This window comes from Gasterosteus aculeatus, chromosome 12 (assembly GCF_964276395.1).
Source record: "Gasterosteus aculeatus chromosome 12, fGasAcu3.hap1.1, whole genome shotgun sequence".
Taxonomy (NCBI): Eukaryota; Metazoa; Chordata; class Actinopteri; order Perciformes; family Gasterosteidae; genus Gasterosteus; species Gasterosteus aculeatus.
In genome coordinates this window covers 16,679,952-16,705,315 of record NC_135700.1, presented here as the reverse complement: position 1 = coordinate 16,705,315, position 25,364 = coordinate 16,679,952, and the positions used below count along the sequence as shown (strand labels likewise).

Below are 25,364 nucleotides of genomic sequence, written 5' to 3'. Positions count from 1 at the left end.
TTCTTAAATTTGAAATGACTTGATGTTATGAGGAGTAACGGTCTGTTACCGCTTAAAATTGTCCCTATAAGAGCAACAAAATGTAATTATGTCTTACGTTTCCAATGAAAAATGGAGAGTTCTTGCTAAATTCATTGAATTTTCAAATAAATTAAATTACTGGCCTACAATATTGGCTTGCAAATGCAAAAGTAATCAAGTTTTTTACAAAACAGCACTTGCACAAATATTGATCATCAAGACATGTTATGTATTCAGCTTGTTTTTTTTATTGTTTTTTTTATCAGTTAATGATCCCTTTACGAATTGCTTACCTAACAATAAATAATATAACAATAATTTACTTTTTGGTCAAGAAGCTCAAACAACCTGCCCTTAAGATAAAGTATTTTACAACACAAATAATTAGCAGATTATCATGCTCTGACCTTTAGACACGGAGTCAACGGGACTCGACAACGCAATAAAATGTATCAAAAAAAGGCTCATGTTGACGAAACAAGACACAATATCACAAGGAAGTCGCAGAATGTCCATCTTTTTCGACACGTAAAAGGTTCCAAATTTGTTTTGAGGGGAGGTTTGTTTAATCCATCCGGAGGTCTTCTGTACATCTCTCTCCATATCAAGTCATGCACGAATTGTTCTGCTTAGTTTTTGTCAATGAAAGCTCCATAAAAAAAAATCTTGGAGTCAATGGGGTCTATCCTGGTTCCATCCCTTCCGTGTAATGATATTTAAAAAGAAAACTCTCCTTTGCAGTTTGGGGCGATGTGGTGAACTGGTCACATGCAGGGGACCGGGATCATGCTGCACTTGTCCTTGCAAGACAGGGGGGGGAGACCGTCCGGTCTGAGGGGCCCAGTTTCACGTCTCCACCGGGCTGGGTACCATACTGTTGGGAGTGTCCGGTAACTGAGAGGACAAAGAAGTCACGTCGCTGCCCGAGGAGTTTCCGAGAGAGCCCGATTCAGAAAAAGACACCTGAAAAGACAGAAGCACACGTGTCAAAATATGCTAAATATTTTACTTTTATTTTGAAAATCACGTTATTAAAATCATTATAATTCAGCTGTGCTATCTTTGCTGACATGGAGACACACCATTGGCTTAACATAGATAGATAGATAGATAGATAGATAGATAGATAGATAGATAGATAGATAGATAGATAGATAGATAGATAGATAGATAGATAGATAGATAGATAGATAGATAGATAGATAGATAGATAGATAGATAGATATATGGATAGATCCAACTCAACTCACCAGTTGTTGGAAGGCCGGCTGGTCCAGGTCGCTCTGCAGGGCAAACTCACTGAGGGCTTTCCATGGAGGCTGGTAGGTCTGGACCTCCACTGGGTTTCCTTGCACAGAGCTTTCATGACGAATAGGACTCCCCGCCACAAGAGGCGTCCCCGTGAGGCCCTGCAGGTTCTGGTAAAATGATGGTAAAATCACAGCATCATTTGTCTGCGTCCTGAGAAAAGTGTCAATTTTGAAATTACTTAGGCCTCATGACAGATATACCAACCCATAATCTTCTATCAGAGAATGTAGAAGACCTTCCGTTTACTATAGTAAACTACAAACTATAGTTTCTAGTGACCTGGTTGCAAGGCAATGTAAATGAATAGGCCAAATAAAACGTAGTATTGTCACGGTTTTGGGAAGAAATCGTGACAATACCACGTTGGTCCAACGTAGCTACACATTTTGCTGTGAGACTGGGTAGCATATACATGTTCTTAAAAAAATACCTTTTCTCTAAATGAAAAGTGAGGTTTTCATGTACAATTTATGATACATGCTAACTTTGGAGAAAAAAAAACAACTTCCCCCACCAAAAACTTTCCCCTTTGGATGAATCAAAGATAGAACCATAATGCAAGAGGTGCGTCCAGCATGTGGAACCTTGCTGTTTGCAGAGGATATTTTTAACTTTCAGGTCAAGCAACTGAAGCCAAAGCAATTGATTAATTATTCATTGGCCTAAACTTTGAATAAAGAATAGCACTGGAGCCAAGTGGAGCAGTCATTTTATGTATGTAAACTAAGAACTGAGGTTTGGAAGTCAGTGATTCACATTAAGGAAAATGTGCTGCAAACATCCACAAAAACACAAACTTGTGTTTATTGGCTGGTATCAATCTGTCACCACACTTGGCATTCACTAATGAGGAATGCTGGCCGAAAAGAAGAAAAAACGTCTTGTAGAACTGAGTTCACATGGTTTAAAATAACAAGCAAAACACGTGAACAGACGAATGAATGACGGTAGTAATCGAATCGTCGAACTTACGAAGATGCTTACAGTCTTGTCACTGTGGTGCTGCTGCTGGAGCTGCTTCATCAAGATGGACCTCTTCTTGTCTTTGCAGCGCTTGTTCTGGAACCACACCCGGATCACCCGCGGGCTGAGGCCGGTCATCTCCACCAGCTGCTCCTTCATCAGCGCGTCCGGCCTCGGGTTCGCGTTGTAGCAGGTCCGCAACGTGTGCAGCTGCTTCTCGTTCAGCACCGTCCGGACCCGAGTCGTCTTCTCCGACTGCTTGTGGACGTGGTTCCGATGCGGGGCCTGCCGCACCGAGACCGGATCTGCTGAGCCCGGAGGGGAAGACGTCAGAAACGGGGGGTAAAAAAAAAGCCTTTCAAACTTTGAAAGAATGAATTATTTATATTATATTGTGTTATATATTAGATTCATGTTTAGTCAAATATTTAGTAGTTTTTCAAGAGCGGACAACAAATGTAATTTGAATTAAATCTATCAAAATCTATTTTGCATTGATATGACAACGAAATGTTTCCATTTAGACGTGAATGGGATTTGTGTTTGTTTCGAAAGCCTAAACATAAATTGGACGTAATTACATTTGTTTTAAACCTTACATTTGTAAATTAAAAACTCAAGTCTTGCATCGCTGTCTATTCTCAGCCTTAATCTGCGACATCTAAAGGCCACGTCACACAACTGTTGGATTTGTAGAAATAAAAGTGAGAAAAAACTCTGGACTGGTCTGCAGCGCTTTACAGCAGGAAGTTGGTGAACATTATTCACTCATTTGCTTTGTTCTCTTTCTGTTGGCAGGCGCCCTTAGGATGACAGCTCTGCAAACACACACACACACACACACACACACACAAGCACACGCAGGCGCACAAGCACAAGCACCCTGGAACAGTCGCAACTCAAATAGGCCAAGCAGATTATTCAGATAATGGCAACAGAGCAGGTAAAAGCTAATGGGATCAATTATGAAATTAGCCTAAAGAAACATCTTATCCGACACTTTGCACACAGACACAGCGAGCCGAACAGCCACAAAGCAAATGATGTGGACGTTAAAGGACAAAAAATACGAACCGGATATTGATTTATTTCCATTTCCATTTTTCTAGACTTAAGCAATCAATTTTTTTTCAGTTTTTATGTTTCTCAGTTTTTATGTGTTTAATTAGTCGTCAACTGCGCCAGTTTATTTCATTTTATTATTTAATTTATTTAAATGGATTTTATTTTATGATTTTCTGTTGTTATTAGGAATTGTGACACCTTCTAAAATGACATTAATAAATAATACTATTTATATAATAATAGTAATAATAATAATCCGACCTGCCAGGTGCAGCGATCTGTTGGAGTGGATGTGTCCGGGGCTGATCGGGCTTCCTGCGGCGCTCCGGTCCAGCAGCAGGCTGTGGTCCGCCCGGCACAGCAGCTCGTCTTCCCGCAGGGAGAACTCGTCCCCCGGCAGCAGCTGCCTGCTGCACACCGAGCACCGAAAACACTCGATGTGGTACACGTTATCCCGGGCTCTCATCACCAAATCGCTGCTGCTGAATCCCAGGTTGCATTTTGCGCATTTTATTCCAAACAGCCTGGACATTTAGGGCGGGAGGGGGGGGTCAGAGAATTAAAAATCTACGAAGAAATGCGAAGGGAGTAACAACGAAGAAATCATTCGGATAACAACTCGGGAGTTAGTATCGAAATACTGCGATAACTTATTTTTTATTTGAGTGGATAACAAAATACTATGGATAGCGTATTCTTCTTTTTATATAATATTGTAAACAATACTTTTCTATAATGCTTTCTATTTTTTATGTCCAAATTAGTCTTCTTTTTTTTTTAAATGAACTTTGACCATTAGTTCGCCAACGTATTTAAATCTCTTTCATTTACATCGGATGCTATTAAACTGAGTCCAGCCTACATGAAGAGAACATTTCCAAACTCCTACCTTACATAATCTCTTTTGCAATAAGTTTTGCCGTCCCGGACAAAACAAGTGCAGGTCTCATCCAGGTACTGGCTGCACTCTGCACACTTCAGGCAGGCTGCGTGCCATTCCAGGTCGGGGGAGACTCTCAGTATGTACTGGTCATGAATCTGACTTCCACATCCTACGCACATTGCGAATCCTGACTTCTCTGCAAAGAGACAAACACCGTTGAAAGCACAAGCTGAAACACGGCCAAATAAACACGTGGACAATTGCAGAAGTTGATAGTTTAAAAAAAAAGTGAGTAAGTTAGTACGTTTTGCAGAGAATTTCTCTATTTTGCAGAACGGACAAGTCTTACTGTTATGTAACAGATGGGGACTTTTTTTCAGTATTCTTCAAACAAAGGTTGTTTCACTTCTTTGTTTTTTAAAGTGCCTCCAAAGAGCGGAGTCAGAGAAAAAGGCTTCTTACCCCCGTTGCAGCATAAAGAAAATAACCTAAGTGGTCGGTGACCTGCTGAGTCTATAAATATGTCTATATATATGTATATATAATATACACATATATATAGCCCTTAACGCCACCGGCACGAAAACACAGTCTACGACTCACAACTCCACCGTGCACTTCAGCCTACTTACTTTTGGAATGATCCCCCATATCACCCAAGAAAGAAGAGCTGAAAATAATATCCACCATACAGGACGGATGAAGGGGATTGTGCTAGATGCAGAAAAGATGTGAGGAGATGACTGGCCCCTCGGCTGCCTCCCAGATAACGTGTGTCTCTTCGGACTGGGAGGGTGAACGGGGCGGGTGGGGGAGGAGGAAGGGTGTGTGTGTGTGGGGGGGTGTTGCAATAGGGTCCCACACGCCGCTCTTCTGACGTCATGACGTCAACAGTGGACTCGCCAATCGTACCAGCTGCATCTCCCCCGTCAATCTAAAGGGTCGGTGTGTATTTACGGTTGACAGATACTGAGAAGGAAGAGTTTAATGTTACGGTTGCGTCTGACAAAGACAGGGAATGCATACCATGCAGCCCGTTTGATCGTAAGCGCCAACTGGAAAATGGTGACCATGACGATCCTCAGTATACCCTCATCTCATAGGCACAGTTAAACATGCGGTAACAATAATCATAATATCAGCGTAATATTGTTATTTAGACCATAACAGGAATTATTGCATGAATTGATTGTTGAGCTGTCATGCCCAGATACACAGAGGACACCTTTTGACTTCATATAAAGTTGAGATTTTAGAGGTACTGCATATCTTGCTCCAACATCTAAATAATTTCCAAAATGTCATGGTGGGAAACTGATATTCATTTGGCCCCCAAGATATGCATTAATGTTCCTTGATTCGGAGGAAAAAGATTACCACCTGGATATTAATGAAAGTGAAAAAAATGACTTTGTTTTTATGAAATCATGAAAGTCAAGGGCTGGTTGCTTACAATAAACTGCTCTGTTCCGTTCTTCTAGGTTTCTCATCTACTCGAGAACAAGGCCATCTACTGGAGGAAAAGCAGAACTACATCTAAAATCAGATTTCATCTTTGAGCTTGAAAATGAAAGATCTGAACTAAATTGCCATATCCAATTGGATTTTAACATACACAAATAAAATACATAAATTCATATTTACTAAAAAATAAAATGTCGATCTGTATAAAATACACCAAGTGAACAGCCTCCCCTCTTTTGTTGCAAATAAGTTACACCAATCTATGCCTGATAGGGAACTGTTCCTGTCATAATGAGGACTCTTATTTTGAAAGCAACATACCAGCTATGCTTCACGTGCTTAAAACTACTACAAGATTGCTTTTGTGCCTCACAGGTCATGATAATATCGCATGAATTAGGAGGAGTTTTGGGGACAAGGTGAGTACAATTACCCTAAAGCAATTATGTTACAAATCTATCTTTAAATGTGTAAATTGTATTGCAAAAAAAGGGGCTGCCAGCATGATTGTGTCTTCTTATCGGGTTATTTTTTATATAATAGTGACATTTTTGATTTTTAAACTTTTGAGAACCAACTAACACTAAAGCCAATGATGTATTAAATGACTGCTAATCAAAAACACAAAAAGTCTACTGCAGGTGTCAAATAACATGTTTAAATAAAAAACAGGCGATACAACTATTTCAAAACAATCAACTTGTTTGAATTAAGCTAAACTGTCAAACTGCCCAAACGATGAAAGACAACCTTCAAAATTCTCATAAAAGACCCTATTTTCTAAACACTTACGAATATCTAAAACATTCTTAAGGCCGGTGTCCTCCAGAGCTACCGGTCCGCAGAGCACAGCGATAACAAAGTGACCCCCATTGACCCCCGCTGCTGCCACCTAACTGTGTGAAGCAATGCGTCATGCTTGATAGCTGGTAGCAATTGTAGTCCTGCGGTATTTGAACAGGACCTAAAACTAACAGCAGGAATACAGAGATGCTTATTGTAGGGTCCTGGATATTTACAAGTCCTGTATCTTCTGTCTGCGCGTTGCTTACAGGGTCACAGTTTGATGTGGAGAATAATCCATCATTTCCAAATGAAAGCGACTCAGCTGACCAGAGCGCACAAACAAGAGCCGCTACCTGAGCTTCAACACACTCACATGAAGGTGGTGAGTTCACTTGTGATAAATGGGCCGACATGTTCTCAGAGGTCAACTATAACATGGTATGAAGTGCTTTGATTTCCAGTCCAGAAGTAGCGCAACATGATTCTTTCCAAAACGGCACAACACACAGGACTTAAACAGATTTTAGATAAGCTTAACTTCTCCAAAAACTGTGCTTGATGAGAAAATATGGTTGAAAATGGTTGCTGTATATCATGAGTTTACAAAAGAAAGTTTGGAATGTTGTTGGCCAATTAATCTGCTTAATATGTAATTTAGTAAATCTCTGTAACTCACAAAGGGATTGAGCAAGCATAAATCTCATGTATTATGCATATTCGGTTTTGAAGCTTTAACTTTTGTGTTTGCATGTCCTAATGCATTTTCCAAAAAAAAAATTGAACAAGTGACTTCATCCTCTGATTGTTCAATAGAACTGTCCGCTTGAACATCTAATGGTATTTAAATTCAATTAGGGTGCATTCGATTAAATATTAGGTATTTTAATACAGCTCAAATTGATCTTTATTGGTAGGCTTTACTTTGTTTTGTTATACAAGGTTCAGTATGTTGTTAATTCAATGGGACCGACTTGCTTGCATCACTTTTATTTGTACTGCAAGTATAGTGTTCCTCAGAGTATCCCCTGTGTGTCTGCCAAGCTGCATATGAGGCTGCTATTTCAGACATGCAGTAAGTATCGTCAGTGTAGTAAGTATAGTAAGTAAACTCTGAAAATGTAAAGAGGACGAAGGAAAGGCACAGCAATCAAACTGATACCCATTGGACACAATCCAGCTATTTGCTCTTCTTCTCTTTCTTTGCAACTTTTACGATTTTATGATAACTCATATCAATGTATAATAAACTCAGCCTGATTAATGTTGGAGAAGCATTCATTGGTGCAGTTAATCATTCAGACCATTTGGCAAAGATTCTATCCCGATGCTTTGGCTAATTTATGCGCGCTGTATTGTATACATAACTTCCCACAATGCATCGCCCACACAGACGGATCAAATACTGAATACAGAGTAAATGATTATGTCCACTCAAGGTTTCGATAACGCCGCAGGTCGAGGGTTTAGGTTTACGAGGGTTTCTTATCGTATCATCACACAGTGACAGGAAATGTCACATGCAGCCTTATTGTTTGAGACCTGTTAATGAATGGTAGATCAAACCCATCCAGCCTTCCTAGCTGTCACTCAGGCATAAAGGCCTCCCCAAAGAATCTCTAATCACATTTTGATGAGGCCCATTGACCTCATGAAATATATATGTGCGACTGAAATTATCCACTTAAACTTTGGCAAGAGCAAAATGTTCTTCTTTGGAATTCAGGGGGGCTCTCCTGGGCTGCATTATTGAACTTTTAGGAGTGACTTGTTGTCTCTTTCTTTGGTTCTTTGGCACTTTGCCTTTATTGTCATACCAATAGGTAGTTCTACATGCCGATCACTGCGACCTCCCCGGCCTGCATTCAGTTGAAGTATTGCCAATTGCTTTATGTTTGTCTGTGACTTTTCTGCTATTGGACAGGAAAGTGGTTCCTTCACATAATTATTTGGTGAAATCCAATTCTATTCTGAACCTTGTATGGCTTTACAATGTGTGCCATAGATTTTTGCTGTTGCTATTTTTTACAAATAATTTCTGGTTGCAGCTGATTTATGTACCTGATTGAAATTGTTTTTTTGTAAATTTGTATAATATATGGAAATGTACACGCATGAAAAAAATTAATTAACTTAATGGTTTGAAAGTAATTAGGAGATACTGATCAGCGTGTGTGTGTGTGTGTGTGTGTGTGTGTGAGACTGGGTGTGAGTGAGAGAGATAGTTGTGCCATGAGATCCAATAGCTTATGTAGCTTCCTGTAAGTCATTCAATGGACTCTGTCTAACAATTGTATATTTTATCATTTTTTTATAATTCATTTTACAGTATATTAACGTATTGTAATGTAGACCATTTATTTTCTTACATAACATGATTCTGTCTAAATGCAGATAAATTACAATAATTACGTGCAATAGGACTATAAATCATAAACAATTTTCTAACAACTGAATCAAACTGACAAAATCACAAAGAAAAAACACATGAATTTTGGCACTTACAGTCAATAAGAAATGGGGACATAGCTTCATAAATGTTATTATTCATGGAGATGATATCAGTCAGGATTTTGCGCACTTACTCACAGTTTACTCTTTCATCAACTGCAATCATCCGACTTTACATCAGGGGTCTTCGGACCTGCTCACATTAGCGTCATTTAAAACAATGTTAAAACCACAGTGCACATGACTGTATTACCCTGCAATATAATAGTGTTTAAATACTTTATTTTGAACAGATTTCAATCGATTTGTCGATTTGATTATTCACTTTATTAACGTAACGTTTTTGAAACTCAAAACTCCTTACATTTTAATTAATGGCTGTTCTAAAGCTCTAAATGATTTACCAGAACCAATAGTGAGTTCGCTTTAAGTGCTTTGAGACAGTCAGCCAAAAGGGAAAATAATATAAGCCCTCAGTCAAGTTATACCATATGACAAACACATATCTCCCTGTATTATTTTGTATAAAATGTTATGTATTAGTTTTAGTACATTGCATATTTTACAATCAATTGTTTTTATTTATCAGTGATGGTATGTTTGCATGCATAGTTATTTATTGTGTAACAGAGACCTAAAAAATTCCTGAGAGAAAGAAAAAGAAAAATCACATCATGCAAGCGAGGCCGGTCTGGGAGGGGAACCATGTTGCAGATTTATAATTCATAATTCTTCAGAGTTAATGCAGTATTCACATGATAATTAGTATTAATTTTTTATTGGTGCCTCAGGTCAGTTCTGCATTGTTATTATCTCGTCAGTGTAACTGTCAGCCGCCTGTTTTATTTTACAAATACACGTCTTGTATTTTATTATCGTCTGCTCTCATCAGCGCAGAGCTGCAATGTTATTGCTGATGAGCGGCTTTAACAAGAGGCTGCGTCACTTTAATGAGGGACGAAGCATCTCTGTGTGCATCAGTCAAAACAACGCAATCCCACTAACTGTTGGTCTTTTAATGCTTCAATCCATCCAAAGCAAATAGACACAAAAAAAGTATAATTTTTTGCTATCAATAGATCCATATTAGTCAGTTGCATTATTACAGACTTAGCTGTGACTCTTTCAAACTGTATGAAGCAAAAATAACTGCATTTTTGTGTCAAAGTTAACATTTTATATTGTGATGCAATCTAATCTAGTTGTTATGATTTGATGCTGCTTCTTCCTGATGTTCAGCTTTATTTCATTTCATTTATTCTGTACAACCCTAAATCACAGATCACAAATCTCTACCCATCATTTTATATAATTTAACAGTTGGTGAAACATAAATGTTATTTAATTTCTGTTCATGAGCAGTGTATTATATTTAATTAAGTTATTCAAAAGTGAATCCTTATTTCATTTTTATTATCAGAATTACAGGTCACCTTACCAAAATCTGAAACCTTTGGACTGATTAGTCATTTGTTAATCATTGTCTGGTTCCAACTTAGAGGATTCTTTATTTATTCTTGTGCCATGTGCGTCTCACTGTTCTGCTTATTGACCAGCGGATTAATTCACCAGTGTCACAATCTGCCTCTTTTGTAAAGCACTCGTGTTCTCACACCTGAGGGAAGCTTTGCTGTGTGAAGGGAGAGGTCTCAGCATAACTTTGGGGTATTTTATTAACAGAACAGCAGGTGCACGACTCCCTGACCCACTCCCTCCACCAGCTGTGTGTGCATGAATGTGCGTGAGCATGTGGAGACCAAATGGCAGACAACCAGAGCTCTGGGAAAAGCGTCTGAGCTCGGCAAATCGAGCGGTGACTCTGGTGAACCAAAAGCTGCCCGCCACCTCGTCGCTCGGCCACTTTGCCGAGGAAACTTTGAAGAGCTGCCCGTGTGCAGAGGCAAAGGGGGCGTGCGTTTTTTTCTCTCAAGTGCAAAAAAGAAAGAAGGCCCTCTAGATTGACAGCGCCTTTCATACTGTATTATCCGGCCCGGCTTTTAACTCCAAGAGAACTGTGTTCACAAATTGATGCTCTGCTCCTTTGGGGCTGTAGCTGAAACATTAAATTGTGCTGAAATATTCATATGTGAGTGCATTTAGCTGAGAGCAATTGATGTGCGACTCCCTGGGGATCAAATGGAAATGTTGCAAGGCCCCAGCAAGCCCTGGCAGACACCCCGAGTTCTGGCCCGGGACCTTGATTGTGATTTAGCCGAGCCTACTGAGTCAGACCGAGCCGAAGGCGACCGGATTCAGGGGAGCTGATGTAAGTGTCTGCCATGCTGCCAGAGACTAAATATAAGGTGGTTTTGTTGTAAACCGATAAGCAACATGAAGGCTATTAAGGATTTGAGGAAGAATACTCGTACAAAAATGTACAAAAGTTGTTTTATGTAACTCAAGGTTGTATTTTCTTTTTTGTATAGCTTTAGGTGACAATAATATTAAGATATAGTAAATGCTACATTTACATTTTTAAAACAGTACATTTTGCTCTTGATACATTATTTTTTTATTACAACTTATTTAGAATCTCAGGAGCAACATCCAGCTTCATTAGGAACCAGTGATTTAAATCAGATCACACAAAACTGACAGTAAACTCAGTTCTTTAGCCCAGTTTTTTTCATACGTTCTTATGTTGTATATGTTGTAATTTGAATGCTGCATTAGTATTTTCAAGACCAATCAAAACTCATGACAGGAATAAGAAACATTTCATTTCAACTATTTCATTCAAGTCAAGAATGATTTGTTCACACTTGGAATAAAGATTGCTGTGTAGGTTTTAATGATAATTCATTTTTGTTTGGGGTGCAGTATGCACTCACATCTCGTTGCTGTAAATGTGTGGTCAAGATGTTTACGCATCTGTTGCAGAAGCGGGACGTTGAATGTGCATGTATGTGACTTTGATAACATTTAGACTTTTTTTAATCTGTGCAGCAATTTCCCTGAAGAGTTGGGCTTTTTACAGAAAAATGTTTGCTAATTTACCCACCGTGTAGCAACTCATGCATAACCTACTATCACATTGGATTGCTGAATTAATTTTTATGTTATGTAGATTATTTTATCCAGTTCTTTGGAGCACAGTGATGTGGTGTTCCATCTCCCAGAGGATTGGCTCAGTTGTGTCTTCATGTTTATCACATGACCAGCCTCACGTCTTCATCTTCTTCTGATGCTTATAAGATGTGCAGGAGCAACAAGACAAATTATTCAGGCTTTTTTCTTTTCTTTGGAAAAGCACAAACAAAGCAAGAATCTTTAACATGCGGTTATGAACACCCACAAATTAGTTCATGGATGTATTTACATTCATAGTTTGCTTGTGTTCCTTTTATTAGCAAATTACAAATATAATACACGTTCACCAAGACCGATGTAAAAATGAACATATCTCAAGAGGACTGAAATGATTGAGCAATGGTCGTTCAGCAGGTCTTTCGAGTTTCATCTTGACCCAATTTTATTCAAAGAAGCATAAAAAACAAGCTCTTTTATGTTAATGCTGGAAAAAAAACTTCTGTAGCCATGACAACAGTCCCCCGAGTGGATTTATTCCACCAAGCAAACCACTGGATCCTGTGCACTTAAGAAGTATGTTGCAAAAAAAGAACCTGAGAAGCTTTTTAAAGAATGATGTATAATTTATTTGTATTTTTCTCCTGCTTCAGAGCCTCTTCACAGAATGTCCTGTGTGAGACGTGTTCTGAATCTGTCAGACCGCGACAGTAATGCGGCCACACTTCCCACATCGGTTTGTTCTTTCTGAGACATACGCCCAGCTGTTCTGCGCCATAAGTGGGCATTCAAAACCTTTCCCACGCACGTGAAAATAAATCACATTCATAAACAAAACCCCTTGAGTGTTAAAAGCAATTAAAAACATCATATGCTGTATATTAATACCAGCAAATTTGAATGATTAGTCAGTTCTAACCATTCAAAGTATGTATTCATTTGTTTTTGTACATATATATGGACCTATTGTTCCATTTATCTAACTGAATGGAAATGGTGAACAAAAAAAAGGGTCAAAGAAGTTGGAAAATATATGAATATCAAAATATCCTTTAAAGTAATAGTGTATATGTTGAACTAATCATCAACAAGTCATTGTCAACTAGTAACACAGTAAAATCAACACATAATGTGCTCATAGGGGAATGACCTTTATGAAAATGATAATGATTTAATTTAACGTTAACTGTTAATTTATTGTGCAGTAACATGCCGTATAATGTTATATTACTTAATTTTGTGCTTACTTGGTTCCTGATGACCCAAAGTCATAAATGAGTCATTGTATTGTATAGTGTTGGAAAGAGTGTTTCAGAAATCCCAAAACAATTTTGAAAAAACTGACATAGTATCGTTTAGAAAATAGTATGGTGTATGTGGAAAAAAGTCCACAAAAGTCACAGCAAAGTTAGTCAAAAAAGTGAGAACATTTATAAAAGAAAATGTATTGTTCAAAACCCAATGTCACAAATCATCATCTGTAGTTGGACCCTTGTTTTGGAGAAGGAAGAGCTTCCTCCTCAAAAAAACATTTAAACAGGGAAAAAATGGAGCAACTCCAGGGATAGCAACAACCAAGGAGTCGAAAAACGTTTTGTACAGTGTGTCATAAAAAAAAAGTCATAACATATCCATCAATTTTCTGTTAGAGCTTATTGAATTCAGGGTCCCAGCGGGAGCTGATCCAAATCGACAAGGCAAAGGCAGTGTGCATCCTCGAAAGGTCAAAGTCATAGGTAGCAGGTCACAGTATAGCATGTCAAAAGTGTCATACAAGTGCTCGTAATATCCTATGTCATAAGTCCCAATATATCCAGATATCCAGAGTCCAGATTCAAACAGCACCTTCATCTCTGCACACCTGTAAAGTTCTGTGACTGCTTTTTTCCCCGTTCATATGTTACATGCTATTGTGGTTAACATATTTCCTTAAAATCCTGCATATTAATATTGATAAAGCTGTTTCAATTTCAGTGTCAGCGTCGAGGTGAATTAAAACCTAATTTAAACGGTCATTGTTTGAAGATTACTGTTTGACTTCAGAAAAATGCATGCACTCAGTGAGTGCATACATAAGTAAATCATTTCTAATTTTGTGCGATTAGGTCAGCTGTTAACTCCTGCGACACTGCTGTAAGTGTTTTATAGTATGAAGAAAATTCATATTTCTGTCTTGTAAGGAGAGGGGTCATTATTTTACTGTGTCTAAGATTCGGTATATGTGAATCAACAATGATCATGTAATGTTAATGCAGTTAAAGTGACTCCTTCTGTGCAATTATTAAAACATTTGAATTATTAAGTGTCTAATGGTAACTGTTAATTCACTTAGCAACCTGTGAGTGTGACAGGTACTGTACCTTTTGATTCGTCAAAGAGGTCCCAAAAGCAATTTACTTCTTAGGAAGTCTTTTAAAGGTCTGCTCAATGTCTGCCTGTCAAAATTGAACACTTACCTCAGACTGACCTGTAATGATACGTATGGACAAAATGGGTTCATATGAATCATTTAGGCACACCTTTCATTTGGCCCTTTGTATTAAAGGAAAGGCTTTTAGCATAAGGCATTTTTTACAGTAATCTTCAGTTATTAGTACAAATAATTTAGCTTCATCAGGACTGCAGCTGGAAGGTGTTAAGATAGAGACACAGCACCTTGAGTTGAGGCCTTGTTATGGAGGCGGTGAAGGTTTTGCACCCATATTCAAAGGACCCCTTTGTATGTGTCAAGAGCCAAGCAATTAATATATATTACTTCTTCAGGTTGCCCTAAAGATCAGTCAATAAGCCTCAACAAATGGCTTATTACTTAAAGGAAGATTTTGTAGAATTTATGGAGATCTATTGGCAGAAATTAAGTAAAACCTTATGTATTAAGTATATTTTAAAAAGCAATGTTGTTATGAGTTGTCTATGTCTACATGCGGAGTGGGTCGTCTGCATTGGGCCGGCCACCATGTTCCTACTCTAGAACGGAGAAACTAAAAAACTAGCTCTGAATGGGGCCATTTGCACATTTGCACCAGCTTTCCTCCACACTCCACGTACGGTGGAAGTTTTAGTTGGTTGCAATCTGTTACCTCGCCGCTATATGGCGCCAGGTGTTACACAGCGCACCCTGAAAGCCAAAATGAGTTTAGTTAAATATTTTTAAATAACTTAAATAGAATCCACTGTTCAGAGTGTAATACATCTATAATTTAATAAATTGCAATTCCATATTTTTGAAGAAGTGTTTGATGATGTTGATAGAACAGCAGGACGCTGCTTTAGGGGGCAGCAGTTTGGGTCAGTTTACAGAAAAGAGGGCATTGCCAATTTGCACAATAATTATTTTGGGAATTAAAATGCAGTTTTGGGACAGCTTACTTTGATTTCTTGACCAATTAAGTTTATGTAGACCATAAGAAGTCTCAGTATAAATTGAATTCAGACTCAAGGCTTCAACTCACTTTCTCAGGGCGAGGATTCTGTGACGACTCGAAGAGACTGAAGATTAACTTCCTGTTTTATTTTTGTAACCACGGCACTTCCTGTATCTAGTTTCCCCCCACAGCTGAGTTTAGTTTGTAATCACCCCCACCTGTATTTAAGCCTCAGTTCCCCACTTGTCTGTGTCAGGTTATCTTTTGTCGTTCCTAGAGGTACATGTTTGTTGTTAAATTCCCAGTGCTGTTTTTGTAATCTTGTTTCTACTTTGTTGCCAGGCTCTCTTCCTTTTTGTTTTCTACAAGAGCGTGAGGATTCCGCCTTTGCCTGTGCCCCCTTTGTTTTGCATTAGTTTACTCTCCTAGTAAAAGATTCCAAACCTTGAAAGAATTTTCTGTTGCCTTATTGCTCTGCACCTGAGTCGAAGTCCTGACCCCTCACAGCATAACCTGACCATGACAGACTCAGCAGAGCCACTTCAAGCCGTGATCCAGAACCAGGGCCAACGGCTCCACCACCACGAGCACCTACTAAACTCCCTCGCCGCCTCCATGCAGGAGCTTCATGCCAATCAGGGGCGTTTCCAGTCATCCCTGGAGGACATGATCAGCTCACTCTCACACCAGGCACAAGGAGTGGTAGGGGCTGCTGACCCAGAGCGAACCGACGCCTCGGGCCCACCTTCACGGGAGGGGCCGACCGCTGAGACGCGCTTTCCCATCCACGAGCCCAGAGGGATCCAGATCGAGAGGTACGATGGAAACCCAGGCACCTGCCGCTCTTTTCTGACAAATTGCTTGCTACTGTTTGAACTTAATCCTTCATGCTACGTCACGGAGAGGGCAAGGGTGGCGTCGGTCATTACCCACCTGACCGGCCGAGCTCGGGAATGGGCCACGGCCGAATGGACTAAACAGTCACCGGTCTGCCAGTCCTATGCAGATTTTTCTTCAGCCCTTACAAGGGTTTTTGACCATGGAACCCCCGGTCGCAAGAGCTCAAGGGCTCTTCTTAGTCTTCGACAGGGCAAGACAAGAGTACTGGACTATGCTATTGAGTTTCGCACTTTAGCAGCAGAGAGCAGATGGAACAACCACGCGCTTGCCGACGTCTTCCACCATGGCCTAGCGGACAACATCAAGGATCAGCTAGCCCCTCTGGACCTCCCAGAGGACCTGGACTCCCTTGTGGACCTGGCGGTACGGTTGGATAATAGACTCATGGAGAGAAGCAAGGAACGCTCCTCTAACGTTGTCCGTCCCCCTGCCCAAGGAGAACACCACCCCGAGGTTACAGCATCCCGAGGCGGTGCGCCAGCGCATGCTCTCTCTGTGGAGCCGATGCAGGTGGGACTTGCTAAACAGATTTGTGTTTGTCTACCTGGATGATATTCTGATCTTTTCCAGGTCAGAGCAGGAGCATACTCAACATGTCCGCCAGGTTCTCCAAAGACTGCTCGAGAATCAGCTCTTTGTCAAGGCAGAAAAGTGTGTATTTCATGCCCCAGAGGTGTCATTCCTGGGTTTTATTGTGTCGTCAGGAAGTGTGCGGATGGACCCTGCAAAGGTTAGTGCTGTAGCAGAGTGGCCCCAGCCCGGAACCCGCAAGCAACTGCAGAGATTCCTGGGGTTTGCTAACTTTTATAGACGTTTCATCCGGAATTATAGCTCCATAGCCGCCCCTCTCCATGCTCTCACGTCCACGGCTACTAGCTTTCAGTGGACCCCGGCCACAGAACAGGCCTTCCAGGGCCTGAAGAAGCTATTCTGTTCCGCCCCAATCCTGACTCATGCTGACCCCAAGCTTCAATTCATTGTCGAAGTCGATGCCTCTGATCTTGGGGTGGGAGCAGTACTGTCCCAACGCTCTGCGGTCGACAATAAGGTTCATCCATGTGCGTTCTTTTCCAGGAAATTGTCGCCCGCAGAGAGAAACTATGATGTGGGCAACCGAGAACTACTAGCAATCAAGCTGGCCCTAGAGGAGTGGAGGCACTGGCTCGAGGGGACAGAACATCCGTTTTTGGTCTGGACCGACCACAGGAACCTGGAGTACATCAGATCAGCTAAGCGACTCAACTCCCGACAAGCCAGGTGGGCCTTATTCTTCACCCGTTTCAACTTCTCTCTTTCTTACCGTCCAGGATCTAAGAACACAAAGCCGGATGCCCTTTCAAGACTATTCGACCCGGACGCTCCATTGGCTGCACCGTCCACCATCTTGCCCCCTTTTTGCACAGTTGGGGCAGTGACATGGGGAGTCGAGGAAGAGGTTAAGGGAGCTCTCAAGAGGGTAAGAGTCCCCAAGGGTTGCCCACCTAACCGCCTATTTGTTCCCAAGTCCCTGCGGTCCCGGGTCATTCACTGGGGACATACCTCTCAACTTACCTGCCACCCGGGCAGCGGCCGAACCCTGAGCTTTCTTCAACGGTTCTGGTGGCCTGCCATGATGAAGGAGGTGAGGGAGTATGTTGCTGCATGCCCTGTCTGCTCCCAGAGCAAACCCTCACGTCGTCCACCAGCTGGCTTACTCCGGCCTCTCCCCACCCCCCGGCGGCCATGGTCCCACATCTCCATTGATTTCGTCTCTGGTCTCCCAGTCTCTGAAGGTAATACAGTCATCCTCTCAGTCATTGACCGGTTTTCTAAGATGGCTCACTTCATCCCCCTGAGAAAATTACCCTCCGCCAAGGAGACGGCAGAGGCTCTCCTGTCTAACGTTTTTCGGCTACATGGTCTCCCGCAGGACGTCGTTTCTGACCGGGGCCCGCAATTCACGTCGCACTTTTGAAAGGAGTTTTGCTCTCTGGTTGGGGCCACGGCCAGCCTATCATCTGGGTATCACCCCCAGTCCAATGGCCAGACAGAGCGATACAACCAGGAGATGGAGACTGGGTTGCGCTGCATAGTCTCGCAGAACCCCAAGGCATGGAGTAAGCATCTCATCTGGATAGAATATGCCCATAACTCTTTACCCGTTTCTGCCACAGGTTTTTCGCCCTTCCAGTGCGTGTATGGCTATCAGCCCCCACTCTTCCCCAACCTGGAGGGGGAGGTTTCGGTTCCCTCGGCCCATGCCCTTGTCCGCAGATGCCACCTCACCTGGAAAAGAGCGAGGTGCGCCCTACTTCGCGCATCGGCGCAGTACCAGAGGCGGGCAAACCAGCATCGGAGTCCTGCTCCCCGTTACCGAACTGGACAAAGGGTCTGGCTGTCTACAAAGGACTTACCTCTTCGGGTGGAGTCCCGCAAGTTGGCCCAGAAGTTCATTGGCCCTTATCCAATAATCAAGGTGATCAACCCGGCAGCCGTCCGTCTTCGCCTCCCCAGAACCATGAGAATTCACCCCACGTTCCATGTTTCCCGTGTCAAGCCAGTCAAGGAGAGCCCCCTGGTCCCATCCTCCAGACCCCCTCCGCCCCCCCGACTCGTCGACGGGGGCCCCGTGTATACCGTGAAGCGACTGTTGGCAGTCCGACGGCGGGGTAGGGGCTGTCAGTACTTAGTGGACTGGGAGGGGTACGGCCCAGAGGAGAGGTCGTGGGAACCGGCGGGCAACATCATGGACCCATCCCTCATCAGGGATTTCAATCGACGCTTTCCCGAGCACGCTGGGTCGTCTGGAGACGCCCCTAGAGGGGGGGGTACTGTGACGACTCGAAGAGACTGAAGATTAACTTCCTGTTTTATTTTTGTAACCACGGCACTTCCTGTATCTAGTTTCCCCCCACAGCTGAGTTTAGTTTGTAATCACCCCCACCTGTATTTAAGCCTCAGTTCCCCACTTGTCTGTGTCAGGTTATCTTTTGTCGTTCCTAGAGGTACATGTTTGTTGTTAAATTCCCAGTGCTGTTTTTGTAATCTTGTTTCTACTTTGTTGCCAGGCTCTCTTCCTTTTTGTTTTCTACAAGAGCGTGAGGATTCCGCCTTTGCCTGTGCCCCCTTTGTTTTGCATTAGTTTACTCTCCTAGTAAAAGATTCCAAACCTTGAAAGAATTTTCTGTTGCCTTATTGCTCTGCACCTGAGTCGAAGTCCTGACCCCTCACAGCATAACCTGACCATGACAGACTCAGCAGAGCCACTTCAAGCCGTGATCCAGAACCAGGGCCAACGGCTCCACCACCACGAGCACCTACTAAACTCCCTCGCCGCCTCCATGCAGGAGCTTCATGCCAATCAGGGGCGTTTCCAGTCATCCCTGGAGGACATGATCAGCTCACTCTCACACCAGGCACAAGGAGTGGTAGGGGCTGCTGACCCAGAGCGAACCGACGCCTCGGGCCCACCTTCACGGGAGGGGCCGACCGCTGAGACGCGCTTTCCCATCCACGAGCCCAGAGGGATCCAGATCGAGAGGTACGATGGAAACCCAGGCACCTGCCGCTCTTTTCTGACAAATTGCTTGCTACTGTTTGAACTTAATCCTTCATGCTACGTCACGGAGAGGGCAAGGGTGGCGTCGGTCATTACCCACCTGACCGGCCGAGCTCGGGAATGGGCCACGGCCGAATGGACTAAACAGTCACCGGTCTGCCAGTCCTATGCAGATTTTTCTTCAGCCCTTACAAGGGTTTTTGACCATGGAACCCCCGGTCGCAAGAGCTCAAGGGCTCTTCTTAGTCTTCGACAGGGCAAGACAAGAGTACTGGACTATGCTATTGAGTTTCGCACTTTAGCAGCAGAGAGCAGATGGAACAACCACGCGCTTGCCGACGTCTTCCACCATGGCCTAGCGGACAACATCAAGGATCAGCTAGCCCCTCTGGACCTCCCAGAGGACCTGGACTCCCTTGTGGACCTGGCGGTACGGTTGGATAATAGACTCATGGAGAGAAGCAAGGAACGCTCCTCTAACGTTGTCCGTCCCCCTGCCCAAGGAGAACACCACCCCGAGGTTACAGCATCCCGAGGCGGTGCGCCAGCGCATGCTCTCTCTGTGGAGCCGATGCAGGTGGGACTTGCTAAACAGATTTGTGTTTGTCTACCTGGATGATATTCTGATCTTTTCCAGGTCAGAGCAGGAGCATACTCAACATGTCCGCCAGGTTCTCCAAAGACTGCTCGAGAATCAGCTCTTTGTCAAGGCAGAAAAGTGTGTATTTCATGCCCCAGAGGTGTCATTCCTGGGTTTTATTGTGTCGTCAGGAAGTGTGCGGATGGACCCTGCAAAGGTTAGTGCTGTAGCAGAGTGGCCCCAGCCCGGAACCCGCAAGCAACTGCAGAGATTCCTGGGGTTTGCTAACTTTTATAGACGTTTCATCCGGAATTATAGCTCCATAGCCGCCCCTCTCCATGCTCTCACGTCCACGGCTACTAGCTTTCAGTGGACCCCGGCCACAGAACAGGCCTTCCAGGGCCTGAAGAAGCTATTCTGTTCCGCCCCAATCCTGACTCATGCTGACCCCAAGCTTCAATTCATTGTCGAAGTCGATGCCTCTGATCTTGGGGTGGGAGCAGTACTGTCCCAACGCTCTGCGGTCGACAATAAGGTTCATCCATGTGCGTTCTTTTCCAGGAAATTGTCGCCCGCAGAGAGAAACTATGATGTGGGCAACCGAGAACTACTAGCAATCAAGCTGGCCCTAGAGGAGTGGAGGCACTGGCTCGAGGGGACAGAACATCCGTTTTTGGTCTGGACCGACCACAGGAACCTGGAGTACATCAGATCAGCTAAGCGACTCAACTCCCGACAAGCCAGGTGGGCCTTATTCTTCACCCGTTTCAACTTCTCTCTTTCTTACCGTCCAGGATCTAAGAACACAAAGCCGGATGCCCTTTCAAGACTATTCGACCCGGACGCTCCATTGGCTGCACCGTCCACCATCTTGCCCCCTTTTTGCACAGTTGGGGCAGTGACATGGGGAGTCGAGGAAGAGGTTAAGGGAGCTCTCAAGAGGGTAAGAGTCCCCAAGGGTTGCCCACCTAACCGCCTATTTGTTCCCAAGTCCCTGCGGTCCCGGGTCATTCACTGGGGACATACCTCTCAACTTACCTGCCACCCGGGCAGCGGCCGAACCCTGAGCTTTCTTCAACAACGGTTCTGGTGGCCTGCCATGATGAAGGAGGTGAGGGAGTATGTTGCTGCATGCCCTGTCTGCTCCCAGAGCAAACCCTCACGTCGTCCACCAGCTGGCTTACTCCGGCCTCTCCCCACCCCCCGGCGGCCATGGTCCCACATCTCCATTGATTTCGTCTCTGGTCTCCCAGTCTCTGAAGGTAATACAGTCATCCTCTCAGTCATTGACCGGTTTTCTAAGATGGCTCACTTCATCCCCCTGAGAAAATTACCCTCCGCCAAGGAGACGGCAGAGGCTCTCCTGTCTAACGTTTTTCGGCTACATGGTCTCCCGCAGGACGTCGTTTCTGACCGGGGCCCGCAATTCACGTCGCACTTTTGAAAGGAGTTTTGCTCTCTGGTTGGGGCCACGGCCAGCCTATCATCTGGGTATCACCCCCAGTCCAATGGCCAGACAGAGCGATACAACCAGGAGATGGAGACTGGGTTGCGCTGCATAGTCTCGCAGAACCCCAAGGCATGGAGTAAGCATCTCATCTGGATAGAATATGCCCATAACTCTTTACCCGTTTCTGCCACAGGTTTTTCGCCCTTCCAGTGCGTGTATGGCTATCAGCCCCCACTCTTCCCCAACCTGGAGGGGGAGGTTTCGGTTCCCTCGGCCCATGCCCTTGTCCGCAGATGCCACCTCACCTGGAAAAGAGCGAGGTGCGCCCTACTTCGCGCATCGGCGCAGTACCAGAGGCGGGCAAACCAGCATCGGAGTCCTGCTCCCCGTTACCGAACTGGACAAAGGGTCTGGCTGTCTACAAAGGACTTACCTCTTCGGGTGGAGTCCCGCAAGTTGGCCCAGAAGTTCATTGGCCCTTATCCAATAATCAAGGTGATCAACCCGGCAGCCGTCCGTCTTCGCCTCCCCAGAACCATGAGAATTCACCCCACGTTCCATGTTTCCCGTGTCAAGCCAGTCAAGGAGAGCCCCCTGGTCCCATCCTCCAGACCCCCTCCGCCCCCCCGACTCGTCGACGGGGGCCCCGTGTATACCGTGAAGCGACTGTTGGCAGTCCGACGGCGGGGTAGGGGCTGTCAGTACTTAGTGGACTGGGAGGGGTACGGCCCAGAGGAGAGGTCGTGGGAACCGGCGGGCAACATCATGGACCCATCCCTCATCAGGGATTTCAATCGACGCTTTCCCGAGCACGCTGGGTCGTCTGGAGACGCCCCTAGAGGGGGGGGTACTGTGACGACTCGAAGAGACTGAAGATTAACTTCCTGTTTTATTTTTGTAACCACGGCACTTCCTGTATCTAGTTTCCCCCCACAGCTGAGTTTAGTTTGTAATCACCCCCACCTGTATTTAAGCCTCAGTTCCCCACTTGTCTGTGTCAGGTTATCTTTTGTCGTTCCTAGAGGTACATGTTTGTTGTTAAATTCCCAGTGCTGTTTTTGTAATCTTGTTTCTACTTTGTTGCCAGGCTCTCTTCCTTTTTGTTTTCTACAAGAGCGTGAGGATTCCGCCTTTGCCTGTGCCCCCTTTGTTTTGCATTAGTTTACTCTCCTAGTAAAAGATTCCAAACCTTGAAAGAATTTTCTGTTGCCTTATTGCTCTGCACCTGAGTCGAAGTCCTGACCCCTCACAGATTCTTTCATTTGTCTTGAAAAAGAACTGCAGTACTGATAATATTATTCTGAGACCCACAACAGTATTTGTTCCTGTTCCTGTTTGAGCGAGACTTAGCCAGGAGGGCGTCACGTGAACTAACATGCACCAAAGGATAACAGAGCAAAGAGAAGCATGGAACACATCACACACACACAGAGTGATTCTCTGCTCAGTTAGACCGTATCCCATCATATCTTTATATCTCTATGTATTGTTACTTCTAAAATCCTTGTGTTGGTAGCTTAGTTGTAGCTATAATAGTTATTAACAATTAAAACATTCTCTGGATACTTGTAAACATTTGACAAGCAACAAAATGGTACAGCAGTTTATCTTTTGAATTAATCATATGAGAGAGTAATTAGGGGGGTTGATTCTCACGACACGCGTACAATGACTTGACCAATTAGCAATTGTTTTGACAGGTCTTTCAATGTTAATAACCTTAAATAATTTAGGTATCTCAAAATATTATGCACATAATGAGAAGATACTAATGAAATAATGTTGTACAGTGCAGTGTGTAACAAGGAGCCTGTGAGAAGAACATATTTGATTAGAGGCCACTCAGTAGTTATCAGTTTTATCGTGCTTATTATTGCTTCAATTTCAGTAAACTGAGAAACGTTAAGGAAATACTCATTTTTATTTTTGCTATTTTCATTCAAATGACATCACCTGCGTTTGGCAATAACTTCCTCCATATCAAGTTTACAAACGTGTCTGTAAACGTTAAAGTGCAAAGAATTTGCTTGCCATTTTGGGCACATGTCTTTCATGCTACAAGCACTCAGTTTCATGTAAAGAATCCAGTTACTTAACTTTTCATTTCAACCACACAAATATACCCTACTAACGTTTTTTGAACAAGTAAATAAAAATGCTATTTAATAACTACTGATGGTGGTCCATTGTTACAAATCAAACAAATGGGTGATAAAAAGGCATAGGTTAAATACAAATTGGCTGTTTGTATAGTTAAGCCAGTCTTATGTACCCTGTAGCTGTTTGACAAAGAACAGCATGCCTGATCCGAAAGTTGATCCATACAAATTGAGAGAAACAAAATAACAACACAAATGCAATAGAAAAAAATCCATTCAACTATTACATTTCAAAGAACAGAGGACACGGTTCAGACTTAAAGTTTTTGAGTGGCCCCTTGCTGGTTTTGATTCATTTAAAGTTCAGTGCATTTTCAAAGTGCACAGCATTTTCAGACCTTTTCAAAGTGAGAATTCCTGATCAGGGGCCCCAGCTGGGATGTTACAGTCGTTGTTGTGCTATATCAGGGAATTTCTGATGTAAAAAAAGAAAACATCAATGAGGAACATGGGAGATTGGACATTATGGCAAAGGGCCTATGAGTTCCTATTATCATTTCTACTATTCGACTTTTGAACACGTGAAGTTAAGGAGCATCAGTTTTGGCTCAAAGAAAAATATTAATAATATAATGTGCTTCTCATAAGCTTTAACCTGCCACAAACTTCAGGTAGATGCCACACAAGGAGGCAGTAAAGTAAAGGATAATACTTCTGTTTCTGTGTATATGCAGCCTATGTATCAGGTAAGTTCCCCAGAGGTGTGTCAGCTGGTCCCAGGAGCCGGTACTTCTCCTCCAGGGACGGCTCGGTGGTGCTGCTCTGCAGGTGGATCAGCGGCTTGGTCTGCAACAGCACACAACCCCTTGCCCTGCCTCGTCTCTCCTCTTGGTTCCTGCAGTTGAAGAGGTTTATTCTATTGTCCAGCTCGGGGCTGGCCCTTTCTGAGCCAGTGGGGCTGGGAAGCTTGAGGTTGACAGGGTCCACTGCCAGGCCCTTTCGAGCAAGGCAGGAGTCCTCAGAGATGGAGAAGAGTAGCTCCTGAACCACCATGCCGGGGTCTCTGCAGGCGTCCTGGCCTGAGTAGGACGGAGGACAGCAGCGGTGGGTGCTGTAGCTCAGACCGAGGTCCTGAGCTGTGCTGCTGCTGCAGTCTGTCATGGATGAACCCGGGGTGTGGCTACTCAGGCTGAGCGGGCGAGCTGTAAGGCTGCCGCTGGACCGCGACATGCTGGTTGAGGCGTCACTTACCACGCTGCCCACTCGCTCCATCGCAAGCATCGGGTTTGGCTGATTGGGATTTAGGTTGATGGGGAGGTGGACGTCGATGGATGCCCTGGTGATAGCCTGGGCACCCAAGCCAGAAGCTCCAGCGTCTTTAAAAACAATGCATTTATTTTTAGAAAAGGGTCAAACCACATAAAACAAATAAGCTAATTTCTTCAAACACAAAAATTGCATAGG

The 25,364-nt window shown here is 43.6% G+C and overlaps 2 protein-coding genes across 5 annotated transcripts in view; both read right to left on the bottom strand.

Annotated features, from left to right (window-relative positions):
- Positions 1 to 246: 246 nt before the first annotated feature.
- isl2b (ISL LIM homeobox 2b) lies at positions 247 to 5,055 on the bottom strand. Of its 4 annotated transcripts, none has more exons than XM_040169055.2 (6): positions 4,876 to 5,055; positions 4,250 to 4,439; positions 3,622 to 3,884; positions 2,305 to 2,600; positions 1,272 to 1,439; positions 247 to 984 (listed from the first exon to the last, which is right to left on the bottom strand). In XM_040169055.2, exons 1-6 carry the CDS (start codon positions 4,931 to 4,933, stop codon positions 868 to 870), a joined length of 1,092 nt encoding a protein of 363 aa, XP_040024989.1. In that variant the 5' UTR covers positions 4,934 to 5,055; the 3' UTR covers positions 247 to 867. The 4 variants fall into 4 exon arrangements, with proteins under 4 accessions (XP_040024989.1, XP_040024992.1, XP_040024997.1 ...); XM_040169058.2 differs by having other exon boundaries at positions 2,317 to 2,600; XM_040169063.2 differs by having other exon boundaries at positions 4,255 to 4,439; positions 4,876 to 5,043.
- Positions 5,056 to 23,703: 18,648 nt separating this feature from the next.
- Positions 23,704 to 25,364, bottom strand: part of LOC120809945 (transmembrane protein 266) — a 34,162-nt gene continuing 32,501 nt past the window's right edge. The window contains exon 11 of the mRNA XM_040164099.2: positions 23,704 to 25,276. Within this exon, the coding sequence (XP_040020033.1) occupies positions 24,636 to 25,276 (641 nt within the window). The 3' untranslated portion in view covers positions 23,704 to 24,635. The remainder of the gene's footprint in view (positions 25,277 to 25,364) is intronic.

What these genes read in the sequence shown, in the direction of transcription:
- isl2b (XM_040169055.2), bottom strand. Translation starts at nt 4,933, where the DNA reads ATGGTGGATATTATTTTCAGCTCTTCTTTCTTGGGTGATATGGGGGAT. An exon ending in TGCAAAAGAGATTATGTAAG is followed by an intron (nt 3,885 to 4,249) that starts GTAGGAGTTTGG and finishes CTAAATGTCCAG; the next exon opens with GCTGTTTGGAATAAAATGCG. An exon ending in ACAAGACTGTAAGCATCTTC is followed by an intron (nt 1,440 to 2,304) that starts GTAAGTTCGACG and finishes TCATTTTACCAG; the next exon opens with AACCTGCAGGGCCTCACGGG.